The sequence below is a fragment of the Puma concolor genome, chromosome C2, assembly GCF_028749965.1.
Source record: "Puma concolor isolate L17-30 chromosome C2, mPumCon1.1.hap2, whole genome shotgun sequence".
Classification (NCBI taxonomy): Eukaryota; Metazoa; Chordata; class Mammalia; order Carnivora; family Felidae; genus Puma; species Puma concolor.
In genome coordinates this window covers 5467780-5481120 of record NC_141675.1, presented here as the reverse complement: position 1 = coordinate 5481120, position 13341 = coordinate 5467780, and the positions used below count along the sequence as shown (strand labels likewise).

Below are 13341 nucleotides of genomic sequence, written 5' to 3'. Positions count from 1 at the left end.
CTTGTCAATGTTATTGCCCACGGTCTTGGTTTACTGTTTTTATTCTACCACGGCATACCCTGTGTGGACGTCTATGTCAATGTGGTTTAGGCACCTTTGAAAGGATCACCTCTACAGCTACTTATTCAGTTGGGCTCAGGTTTTAATACGACAATCAGCGATGTCTGACATTTCCTGTGACAGTTGTGGGACACCAATCTACAGTAAACCCTCTAAGAATTAGGAGAAAAATCCCTTCTGTATTATTTTGTACTTTAAGAAACAATTTTGTAACTTCCTTTATAAAAGTATTCTAGTCTCTTGGAGGAGGAAAAAAAAGTACTGTTTACTTCAAAGTAAAAACAATAAAGAAAACTCATTAAATTCAATGTTAACGCACACCATGGAAATTATGTTTGAGAGTCTAGTTATTACACCAAAGCCAAATCACTAAAATGCAGCCCATGTCAAAAGGAAACCAGTTTTGTATCATGTAGCCACGATACAAAACTTCCTCCCAGTGGGATTGCTTGGAGTTGGGACCAGGCTATCACTTAAGCTCACTTATGTGAGCACTCCGTTCTTCCTTGAAGATGTCACCAGTCCCTCTTCCCAAACGAATTCTTGCCTGCCGTACCACGTGCCTCCTCTTCCGAATTCACCAAGTATCTGGTCTGTGCCAAGTACATAGGGCCATAGCTAGGTCCTCAAGACTAGAGATGATAAACAAAACCCCTCCCCACCAAATGCTTGTAATCTAGGAGAAAGGACAGATACATTAATATTTTCCTACACACATTATGTATGTATGAAAAAAGTTACATGTTGTAAGTGAAGTGATGAATACAGGTGAGTACCAAAAGAACACAGATGCAATTAATTCTATTTAAGGAGTTCAAAAAAAAAAACTGTAAGGGAAAACAGTATGATGCAAAAAAAAAAAAAAATTTTCAAAAAGCAAACTTTCGGTAGAAAAGGGAAAAAATAAGAACATATTTCATTTTTGTTTCTGTTTACATAAGAAAACACTGGAATATTATTACAGAAACTAATCATTGACTTCTGGTTCAACATGGCGACATAGGAAGGTCCTGAACTCACCTCCTCCCACAGACACACTGTGTCTCCAACTACATATGAAACAATTTCCTCTTCAAAAAAACAAAACAAGAAACAAAAGCCTGGCTGAGTGATGACCACACATCAGGCAAAGAGGGGGAAAAAACACACTGAAGAGGGCAGGAGAGGCTAAGATACAACCTTGCTAAACCCCATCCCCAGTGTTACAACCAACAACTGGGAGGAAACTCAAAACCCAGAACTTCTCCCTGAGGACTGAAGGGTTTGAAACCCACACTGGGCATCCCAACTTTTAAGACATATACTTCAGAGACAAGCCCCCAATACATCTAACTTTGAAAACCAACAGGGCTCCCATCCTGAGACCCACGAACTGTAGTGATCTGAGTAACCATTCTTAAAGGGCTCACCAAGGTGCCTGGACTCACCCACCCCGGGGCCCAGCTCCCAGGTAGCCAACTGCACCCAGACTTCAAGTGAAGGGGACGCACTTGCTTACATTAAAGCGTCTGCCTGAAGGGCAGACATCTGATTTAACACACACATCTAGGAGGCCACAGAACGCTCTCCAGGGACACAGACTGGCGGGTGCTATTTTTGCATGCTCCCTTTGACACGTTCCAGAGCACAGTATCTCCCAGAAGGCAGCTTTTACGTGCATCTGGTGCCTGGATGTTTGCAGCTGCCAAGGTAGGGGACACCTCCTGATCACATTGCTCTGGAGGTCAGGGGAGCTTGTGTGCCTAGTCTCATGAGACTGTCATAATCAATGTCACCCAGAAAGGAACCCCATCTGGGGTCCCAATTTTTACAGCTGCTGCCAGGGAACACTGCTACATTTCCTGGCTCTAGTGGACATTGGTCATGGATCCTGCATAAATGTACAGGAAAAAGGTCTTAAACAGCTACCACCCCAAGGGCAAAGCAAGAGGCAACAGACGCAGGAGTTCAGAGTTTCTGTGAAGGAGGCCTATTGGCTAATCACCACGACGGTGGCCTAAGGAGAAGGCTTCTGCTGAAACAAGCACGTGAGGGCAGAATGTAATCTTTTCCTTGGGCCATCTTCGAGCGCACCCTCTGCCACCCTCCAGAGCACCTGTCTCCTGGATGAGACGCATCTGGTCCCCTGGTTCTTGCCACTACTGCCCACGGGACACCCCTTGATCACCAGGCCCTGGTGGCTGGGACGGCTTGCGTTTCTGGACCCCATGGGACTATGGCAACTGGAGAGCTGGTTCTTCGCAGACTGCCACCCCCGGGGCGCTGCGCAGAGAGCGGACTGAAGTACACCCTGAAATCTTACTGTGAAGGAGGCCTCTTTGCTTGTCCCGGAGCTTTGGCCCAAAGGGCAGGCTTCAGGTTTGGCTCACATTTTGTGGCCAGTGGAGCTGCTCTCAAGGAACACAGGCTGTGCATGTCATTAGGGGGCTCTCCCCGCCTCTGCCGTGCTCCAGCTTACCAGTATCACCCAGAAAAGAGCTTATAAATTCATTTGGAGCCCTGAGTTTTAGGACTGCCACCCAGGGTACCTACCCAGATTGCCTACCTCTGGTGGCCAGCAGGGCTCACACTTGCTTACAGTCCCACAGGACTGTGTACGTTTGCCTACGGTTAAAAGCTGATACCTGAGGGTCGGGCTTCCAGTCAGCATGAATCTAGGCGCTGAGATCCTCCCTTCTGAAATACTGACAGGTGGCCGCACTTCCTCAACTACTGGGAACCATTAAAAAATATAACAGGCTGCTCGGACAAGCACAAAGGATTAAGAGAAAACCAACAACTCAGGCAGGGCTGGATAGTAAGATTCATCTCCTACATGAGGCCACTCCTTCAAGACTGAGAGGGGTGGTTGTTTCATCTACTGTATAATCACTTATAAAGCTAGTTTACAGTTAAAAGACAAAAATAGTAAAAATAATTATGGTTATAATAATGAATAAAGATAAAAAGAAGACGTAAAACGAGGGGCACCTGGATGGCTCAGTTGGTTAAGCATCTGACTTCAGCTCAGGTCATGATCTCATGGTTTGTGAGTTCAAGTCCCACATGGGGCTTGCTGCTGTCAGTGCAGAGCCTACTTCAGATCCCCTGTCTCTCTCTCTCTCTGCTCCTCCCCTGCTTGTGCTCTCTCTCTCTCTCTCTCAAAAGTAAATAAACATTATTTAAAAAATGTAGAATGTAACATCAAAAACAAAAATGTCACAGAGTGATTTATAATGCTGGGCTTTACAATAGAATCAAGCTTACGTTATCGACTTAAAATACTGTGATAAGTTGTTTTATGTAAGCCTCATGGTAATCACGAAGCAAAAACTATAGTAAATACACAAAAGAGAAATATAAACATACGGCCAAAGAAAGTCATCAAACCGTAAAGAAAGAGAACAGGAAAATCAGCATGGAACAGAGAGGAACTACAAAAACAGCCAGAAAACAATGAACAAAATGGCAATAAGCATATACTTATCAAGAATTACTTTAAGTGTAAATGGACTAAATTTTCCAATCAGAAGACTCAGGATGCCTAAATACATTAAAAACAAGACCCATCCGGGGCATCTGGGTGGCTCAGTCGGTTAAGTGACCAACTTCAGCTCAGGTCATGATCTCACGGTTTGTGAGTTCGAGCCCCACAACAGGCTCTGTGCTGACAGCTCAGAGCCTGGAGCCTGCTTCAGATTCTGTGTCTCCCTCTCTCTCTGCCCCTCCCCTGCTCATGCTGTCTCTCAAAAATAAATAAACATTAAAAAAAATTTTTTAAAACAAGACCCATCTATATGCTGCCCATAAGAGACTCACTTTATTTTTTTAGTTAATTTATTTTTGAGAGAGAGAGAGACCAAGTGGGATGGGGGAAGAGAGAGAGAGAGAGAGAGAGAGAAAGAATCTCAAGCAGACTCTGCACTGTCAGCACAGAGCCCAACACAGGGCTTGAACTCACTAACTATGAGATCGTGACCTGAGCTGAAATCCAGTCAGACGCTTAACCAATTGAGCTACCCAGGCACCCCTAGAGATTCACTTTAGATGTAGGGATACACACACCAAAAGTAAAAGGATGAGAAAAGGTATTCCATGCAAATGTAAACAACAACAACAAAAAGCCAGGGAGAATATCAGACAAAATAAGACTTTAAAACAAAGACTGTAAAATCAGAGACAAAGAAGGATATCACATAGTGAGTGATAAAGGGGTCAGCTCAACAAAAAAGACAAAACTTTTACAAATATTTATGCACCCAACATATGCACACCTAAATATATAAAGAAAATGCTAACAGATCTAAAGGGAGTAATAGACAGTAATACAATAATAGTGGGGGACTGTAAACCCCACTTACATCAATGGATAGATCATCCAGGCATACATAGGTAACCAATAAGGAAATAATGGCCTTAAGTGACATGTTACACCAAATGAACTTAACAGAAATATACAGAATACTCCATCCAAAAGCAAGAGAATACACATTCTTCTCAAGTGCACATGGAACATTTTCCAAGATAGATCATATGTTAGGCCACAAAACAAGTCTTAATAAAGTTAGAGGACTGAACTCTATCAAGCATCTTTTCCAACCACAACAGTATGAAACTAGAAATTAATTACACAAAGAAAACTAGAAGGCATAGCCCAGGGAATACAGTCCATAATACTGAAATAGCATTGTATGTTGATAGATGGTAGTTATACCTATGGTGAGTGTAGCATAACATATAGAGAAGCTGAATCTCTATGTTGTACACCTGAAACTAATGTAACATTATGTGTCAACTGTACCCAAATAAAATTGTTTTAAAAAACACACACAAAGAAAACTGGAAAATTCACAAATATGTAGAGAATAACCACATGCTACTAAACAACCAAAGGGTCAAAGTAGAAATCAAAAGAAAAAAAATCTTGAGACAAAAATGGAAATAGAACACACTAAAATTTATAGGATGGCAGCAAAAGCAGTTCTGAGGGAGGAAGTCCATAGTGATAAATACCTCCTTCAAGACGCATGAAAATTCTCAAATAAACAACCTAACTTTACGTACACCTCAAGGAACTAGAAAAAGACTGAATGAAGCCCAGAGTTAGCAGAAGAAAGGAAATAACACATTGGAGCAGAAATAAATGATCTAAAGACTAAAAACACAATAGAAAATTGATCAATAAGACTAAGAGCTGGTTTCTCTAAAGAGATATACAAAAATGACGAAACTTTATCTAGACGCTCCAGGAAAAAAAAAAGAAAGAAAAATCAAATAAATGAAATCAGAAATCAAAGAGAAGTTACAACTGATATCACAGAAATACAAGAATCGTAAGACACTACAATGAAAAATTCCAAGTTAACAAATTGGACAGCCTAGCAGAAACGGATAAATTCCTAGAAACATATAACCTACCAACACTAAGTCATGATGAAGTAGAAAAATCTGAACAGACCAATTACTGGTAATGAGATTGAATCAGTCATCAAAAACCTCCCAATAAACAAAAGTCCAGGACCAGAAGACTTCACAGGTGAAATGTACTGAACATCCAAAGAAGAATTAATACTAATTATTATTTCTTAAACCTCTTCCAGAAAAACAGAAGAAGGAACTTTTCCAAACTCATTTTAAGAGGCCAGCATTACCCTGATACCAAAGCCAGACAAAGACACCATACACTTACACAAAAATTATAGGCCAGTACCCGAATGAGCATAAATGGAAAAATCCTCAACAAAATATTATTAGCAAACCAAATTCAACAATACATTTAAAGGATCATATACCACGATCAAGTGGGATTTATTCCAGGGATGCAAGGATGCCTCAATATCTGCAAATCAATCAATGTGATACACATGAACAAAATGAAGGAGAGAAATCATATGGTTATCTCAAGAGATGACAAAAAAAAGCATTCGACAAAATTCAACATCCATTTGTAATAAAAACTCTCAACAAAGTGGGTACAGAAGGAATGTACCTCAACATAATAAAGGCCAAATATGACAAGTCCATAGCTAACATCATACTTAATGGTGAAACGCCGAAAGCTTTTCCTCTAAGATCAGGAACAAGACAAGGATGCCCACTCTCACTACTTTTATTCAACACAGTATTGAAAGTCCTAACCAGGGAAATTAGGCAAGAAAAATAAGTAAAAGGCACCCAAACTGGAAAGGAGGAAAGGAAGACGTAAAACTGTCACCATTTGCAGGTTACGTATTACACACAGAAGATCCTAAAGACCCCATCAAAAACCTGTTAGAACCAAAAAATGAATTAGGTTGTGGGGCACAAAATCAATACACGAAAATCTGTTGCATTTCCAGACACTGATAAATAAACTATCAGAAAGAAAATTAATAACACAATCCCACTTACAATTGCATCAAAAAGAATAAAACATGTAGGCACAAATTTAACCAAGGAAGTAGAAGACCTGTGCTCTGAAAACTAAGAGACACTGACGAAAGACACTGAAACATACATAAACAAAGGTAAAGAAATTCTGTGTTTACGGACTGGAAGAATTAATATTGTTAAATGTCCATACTACTCAAAGCAATCTACAAATTCAAGGTTATCTCTATTAAAATCCCAATGGCATTTTTCACAGACCTAGAACAAATAAATTTAAAATTTGTACGGAACCATAAAAGACCCCAAATAGCCAAAGCAATTGTGGGAAAGAAGAACGAAGCAGGTAGCATCTCGTCCCCTCATTTCAAACTATATTGTAAAGCCATAGTAATTAAAACAGTATAGTACTCGCATAAAAACAGACACGGAGCTCAACGGATGAGGACAGAGCCAAGAAATAAACCTATGCACAGATGGTCAATTAATTTACAACAAAGGAGCCAAAAACCTACAACAGAGGAAAGGCTAGTCTCTTCAATAAGTTGGGTCAGGAGAATTGGACAGCCACGTGCAAAAGACTGAAACTGGACTGCCATCTTATACCATACAAAAAATTAACTCAAAATGGATTAAAAAACTTGAATGTAAGACCTAAAAACATAAAACTCCTAGAAGAGAACATAGGCAGTCAGCTCCTTGACACAGGTCTTGGTGACAATTTTTGAATCTGACACCAAAAGCAAAACAACAATCACAAAAGTCAACAGGTGGCACTACATCAAACTAAAAGAATTCTGGACAGTGAAGGAAACCGTCAAGAAAATGGAAAGGCAACCTACTAAATGAGAGAAAATATTTGATCTGATATGTCGATAAGGGCTAATATCTGATAAGGGGCTACTATACAAAATATATAAGGAATTCATATAACTCAACAGCAAAAAGAAAAAAAATCCAATTAAAAAATGGGCAGAATACTCATTTTTTCCCAAAGATATGCAGATGGCCAACAGGTCCATGAGAAGATGCTTTCCATCATTAATCATCAGAAAAATGCACATCAAAACCAAAATGAAATATCCACTAGCAGATGTTAGAATGACTATTATCTTAAAAACAAAAACACTAGAAATAACAAACGTTGGTGAGGATGTGGAGAAAAGGGAGCCCACGTGCACTGCTGGTGGGAATGTAAACTGGTGCAGCCACTATAGAAAATAATGTGGAGGCTCCTTGAAACATTAAAAATAGAACCACCATACAATCCAGCAATTCCACTTCTGGGTATTTATCCAAAGAAAGCCAAAACATAAGCTCAAAAAGATGTAAGTACCCCCATGTTCACTGCAGCATTATTTACAATAGCCAAGGTATGGAAATAACGTAAGTGTCCATAAAAAACTGAATGGATAAAGAAATTGTAATACACAAACACACACACACGAATATCAGTCAGCCATAAAAAAGAATGAAAACTTGCTATTTGTGACAACATGGATGGACTTGAGAACATTATGCCAAGTGAAAGAAGTCAGAGAAAGACAAATACCATAATGATCTTGCTCGTATGTGAAATCTAAAAATAAATAAGTAAAAATTTAAAACCAAAGTCGTAGATACAGAGAACAGATTGGTGGCTGCCAGAGGTAGGGTGGGGCGGGGCGGGGGGGGGGGGGGGAGGGTGGTGGTGACGACTGGGAAAAACGGATGAACTGTTTTTGTTTGGGTTTTTTTACTTAACTAAATTTTAAAAAGAAAAGAAAAGAACAGTGAGGTGTCTGGGTGGCTCAGTCAGTTAAGCATCCCACCCGTATTCAGTTCAGGTCATGATCTCACGGTTCGTGGGTTCCAGCCCCACGTCGGTCTCTGCACTGTTAGCGTAGAGCCGGCTTGGCATTCTCTCTCTCTGCCCTTCCTCCAGTTGCTCGCTCTCCCTCTCAAAAATAAATTTAAAAAATAAACTTAAAAAAATAAAGAAAAGAATGGTTACCTGTGGAGAGAGAAGGGGGCCAGATATATATAGAATACAGAGAACAGGCATACGCTTTCATTATAGACCATTTTCTCACTATATTTTTTTTATGTTATTTGATCCTTAAACTGTGTGCAAAGATGGACTCAGATTTTTTTCCTAAGTAAAAGTTAAATTTAAAGCTTATTTTTTTTAAGCCAAAATTTGACAGACGGCAACAGCTGCACTAATTCGCAAAGCTTGAGAAAGTGGTCTTCAGGCACACAGAAAAGCATGCCCAAAGGTAAAATATGGAGAAGGACAAGCCTACGTTGAGCTCGTCTATGACACAGGCAGAACTGGAGGAGGTATCGCTGGGACAATGGACAGCCATCGGAGGCACTTAGGAGGGGAAGTGGTATGATCACATCCTCATTCCAAAATAGAAAAGAACTCTGACAAGAAGAGATGAGTAGCTTAGAAAAACGACCAGCAGCAGAGACATCAGTTGGGAAGTTAACCCAAAAGACCAGACCACATGAAAGATGGCGGCCAGACTGTGGCAACAGCAGCGGGGTTGGAAACACGCAGTACAGCTCAGTGGGAAGCCATGTCCTGAGAGTCCTACATGTCAGGTACTGTGCTGCTAGTACACATTTAAAGGGAGACACAGGATTTCTCTGCCTAGTAACTCAGGGAACATAAGTCGATCACATGCCCTAAAACGTGTGGTGATGCATATGTGTGAGGGGCTGAGAAGGACAGAGGTGTGAATCAAGGATGACAAAAGTTCCCAGCATCTTCAAACGCAGCAAAGAATAGTAAGAATGTTACCTAAGACAGCAAAGTCAGGAAAATGAAAATGTCTCTGTGCTCTACTTTGCTATCGACAAGTCACAAAACTGTTTTGATGGATGACAAAAATACAGCATTCTACAAGGTCATCATTCGGACACATCAGCAATCTGATTAATAGTTTTTCAGAGGGTGAAAACACATCACTATGTAAGATACACAAATCCCAGGTAAAATTCTGGAAATTTTAAAATGGGAGAATGGTAGAGACTATGACTCAGAATTAAAGGAATATGGTATTTGGTAAGAATTGCCAGGATCTCTCTTAGTAGTATCTGTGACTTTTGAAAAGAAATTCTTCGAGACAGAGTGTGTATTTGGAGTGTTCGGATGGGGACCGCCTATTTATCGCAAAGCAGCCGTGGACCCGGCAGTTGGAGAGTCTGAGGCTACACCGCAGAATGCAGTAGCCACAAGCCGCCCCACTGTGGCCACGGGCACTGGAAATGCAGCCTATCCAAACTGATACGGGCTGCAATATGTTTTCATAGTTGCAGCCCGCATCAGTTTGGATAGGCTGCATTTCCAGTGCCCGTGGCCACAGTTCTGGGTGGCTTATATACGATAAACATAAACATAAATATAAATATAAATATAAATATAAATGTCTTTATAATTGACCACATATTGAAATAATAATATTTTGGATATAATGGGGTTAACATTTTACTATTAAAATTAAATTCACCTAGGAGCGCCTGGGTGGCTCAGGTGGTTAAGTGTCCAACTTCAGCTCAGGTCAAGATCTCGTGGTTCGTGAGCTCGAGCCCTGCATCAGGCTCTGTGCTGACAGCTCAGAGCCTGGAGCATGCTTCGGATTCTGTGTCTCCCTCTCTCTCTCTCTGCCCCTCTCCCGCGCCCACTTTATGTCTTTCTCAAAAATAAACAGTAAAAAAAAAATTTTTTTTTAATTAAATTCACCTAGTAAGTCAGAAGAAAGACAAATGCTATATGATTTCACTCATCTGTGGAATTAAAGGAACAAAACAAATGAGCAAAGGGGGGAAAAGAGAGAGAGAGACAAACCAAGAAACAGACTCTTAACTACAGAGAACTGATGGTCCCCAGAGGGGAAGGAGTGGGGAATGGGGGAAATAGGTGATGGGGGTTAAGGAGGGCACTTGTGATGAGCACAGGGTGTTGTATGGAAGTGATGAATCACTATATTGTACACCTGAAACTAATATTACGCTGTATGTTAACTCACTGGAATTAAAATAAAAACTTAAAAAAAATTTAAGCTCACCTGTTTCTTTTTCCTAATGTGGATTCTAGAAAATGTTCAAACACATGTATGGCTCACATCTGTGGCCTGCGTTGTATTTCTAATGGACAGTGCCAGTGTGAGGCCCAGGAAGGGGTTTTGGAGAAGAGTCCAACTCCTTCGCTCACCCTCCACTTCCTGCCTCCAAGCCTCCAAACCTAGAGGGCCACTGTTTTAATTTCCCTAATAAACAGCAGATTTTCAAGGAGGGACTTACTGTTACCTGCTTCCTGTTTCCTCACCCCTCTACCTACAGAGGTCTGTCGTGACCCTAGAAAGTCTTTCGTCTGCTACCCCATACATCCAGAGACAGAGAAGTGGTTCACAAGAGGGATCATTCTAGCTATGACACCGTTCGTCCCCTGCAAATGAAGCTCACTGACTTACTTATCCATGATAAATAACTACTGCCCTCCCCCAAATTCCTTTCTTAGAGAGAAGTCTTCACAAATACATGAAGCTAATGAAGGGTCAGTGCTCTCCCACTCATTCTGAAGCTTTAGGGAAATCATTTAACTGTGCTGAACTTGCTTTCCCTTCTGGAAAGAAAAAGAACGAAAGAACGAAAGAAAGAACGAAAGAAAGAACGAAAGAAAGAACGAAAGAAAGGAAAGAAAGAAAGAAAGAAAGAAAGAAAGAAAGAAAGAAAGAAAGAAAGAAAGAAAGAAGAAACAAAAGAAAAGAAAAAAATAAAAAGAAACTAAACTAGCTGTAATGTATCTTCCAATTCCAACATTCTCTAAGTATTCAAGAAACAATAGTGTCTTTTAAAGCTTTTCACATTTATACTCTATGGAAGTGTAAGAAAACGTGAAATTACTCAAACCTTTTCATCATGAGATCTAAAGTTCAAAAATTACACAAAGGTGGCATTTCTATGCATGTGCCTTTCCTGGAATTTCAGCCTTTTCAATTGCATTTAAAATAATTATTATTACACTCTGTTCCTGACTCAGACTTCCCTTGCTGCCATAGTCAGCTGAGGCATGATACTCTGATTTATGGATTCTTAAACACCAAACAGTTCCTGGCATATAGTGAAATAAGGCTTGGAGTAACTAAGGAGTCTACATCCCAACAGAGCATGATTTACATTGTGTTACACTTGAAAAATTTCTGGAGTCCAAAATACTCACTGGCATTCACGGCTTATTTTGACACATAAAAATGGCCATGCCAATCCACCACAGGCAGAATAAGTACACTCCGCCAACCTTCCACTAAATATAAAATATTTAGCTGATGCGTTCCATTCTTCCCCCATCTTTTTTCTCCCTTGAGAGCAATAAAAACTATGCAAATTGGTTGGGGATGGCCCTCCTGGAAAGATCCCAGCTGGGTGGCCACGCTCATGCACACACTAACTGTCCCATTACCGAGACTCGGCCCAAGCACAAGCTCTCGATTCTTAGCCTGGTTCTCTTACAACTCAGTCTGACTCCGAGAGAAAGAGGAGAAGAGAGCCCATCTCCCCCGTGGTAACTCACTGTTGCCTCCACACCTGCCAAGTGGACTGAGCTGCCGGGTTAGCAGAATCTGATCAGGGCACTACGATCCCGGCAGAAATCAGTCAGACTCCTTATAAAGCTGCATAGAGTGCCAATATCAAATTTGGGTCATACTGAGCCTCGACACTAGACAAACAGGACATCTGACAGCCCAATCTTTAGCGCCACCATGAAATCCATTATAGCTGAATTTCAAAAAAGAGAAAGAAACTCAAGTACATCAAGGATTTCTTCATATCTTTTGGCTGTTCTTTGTAAATCATCTTCCTTCTCTGCAATTTTTTTATATAACTGATTTGTCTCTTCTTGATGACTTTCCAAAAGTTCGGCTTCCACTTCCTGGGCTTTATCTAAGATACAAAAAATGGGCACACAAACAAGAAAACACATTAAGGAAGAATTAATATCTATCTCCCAATTTCAGTTCCCAACCAAATTTGCTAAAAACCAGTTGGTCACGTGTCCCCTCTCCCAGAGCAGAAACGTCTTTAGGAGGCAACTAAGTAGCTAATGTTTCAGGTCCTTTCGCCGGCTCCTCCTCTCCTAAAGGCGAGCCGCTGCCAGGCGGCTCACGTTCCCGTTAGAGAACTTTCTTGGGTAGGAATCACTTTTTTTCTCCAGTTTAATTACTTCAGGCACTTAGCACAGTGTGAAAACAGTGAGTTTAAATTATAAATCGTCTCTGCTGATTCTGACTTGTTCTTTACTGACTCTAAAATAGGACTTACCAATGGTTTCTTTTATGGTCATTTCCAGCTCCTGTTCCTTTTGGGCCAGCTGCGTGTGGAACTCCCTCATCAGCTGTTTTAGCGTAGAACTGTGCTTCAACTCGAGATCTTCCTGCTCCTGTCTGCGTAACAAAAATATAAAGAGCTAACAGCTGTCAAACAAAACAAGCTGTAAAGAGTCACCTAATCTTCAGGATGGTGCACATAACAAGATCTCACTAGTATAAAAACAGGTTTAAGGGCGCATATGCGTGTGTGTGTGTGTGTGTGTGTGTGTGCATGCACGCACGTCCAGAAACAGAAAACTCCTGGGAGGATACGTAAACTAGGATTATCTCTAGACAATGTCCTGGGGATTTAAGAATTTTTCTTTTCCACTTAAAACTTTCATCACACACTGGGGCGCCTGGGTGGCTTAGCCGGGTAAGGGTAAGCGTCCGACTTCGGCTCAGGTCATGATCTTGCGGTTGATGGGTTCGAGCCCCGCCTCGGGCTCTGTGCTGACAGCTCAGAGCCTGGAGCCTGCCTCGGATTCCGTGTCTCCCTCTCTCTCTTCCCCTCCCCGGCTCGCGCTCTGTCTCTCTTTCTCAAAAATAAACAAACATTAAAAATATCAAAAACAAAATT

General features: G+C 40.9%; 1 protein-coding gene across 14 annotated transcripts in view; it reads right to left on the bottom strand.

The window, feature by feature from the left end:
* Positions 1–13341, bottom strand: part of GOLGA4 (golgin A4) — a 125815-nt gene that overhangs the window by 30877 nt on the left and 81597 nt on the right. For all 14 annotated transcript variants that reach the window (XM_086720424.1, XM_086720425.1, XM_086720428.1 and 11 more), the window contains 2 exons: positions 12715–12836; positions 12206–12336 (listed from right to left, as the gene is read on the bottom strand). In XM_086720424.1, coding sequence (XP_086576550.1) covers positions 12206–12336; positions 12715–12836 — 253 coding nt within the window. The remainder of the gene's footprint in view (positions 1–12205; positions 12337–12714; positions 12837–13341) is intronic.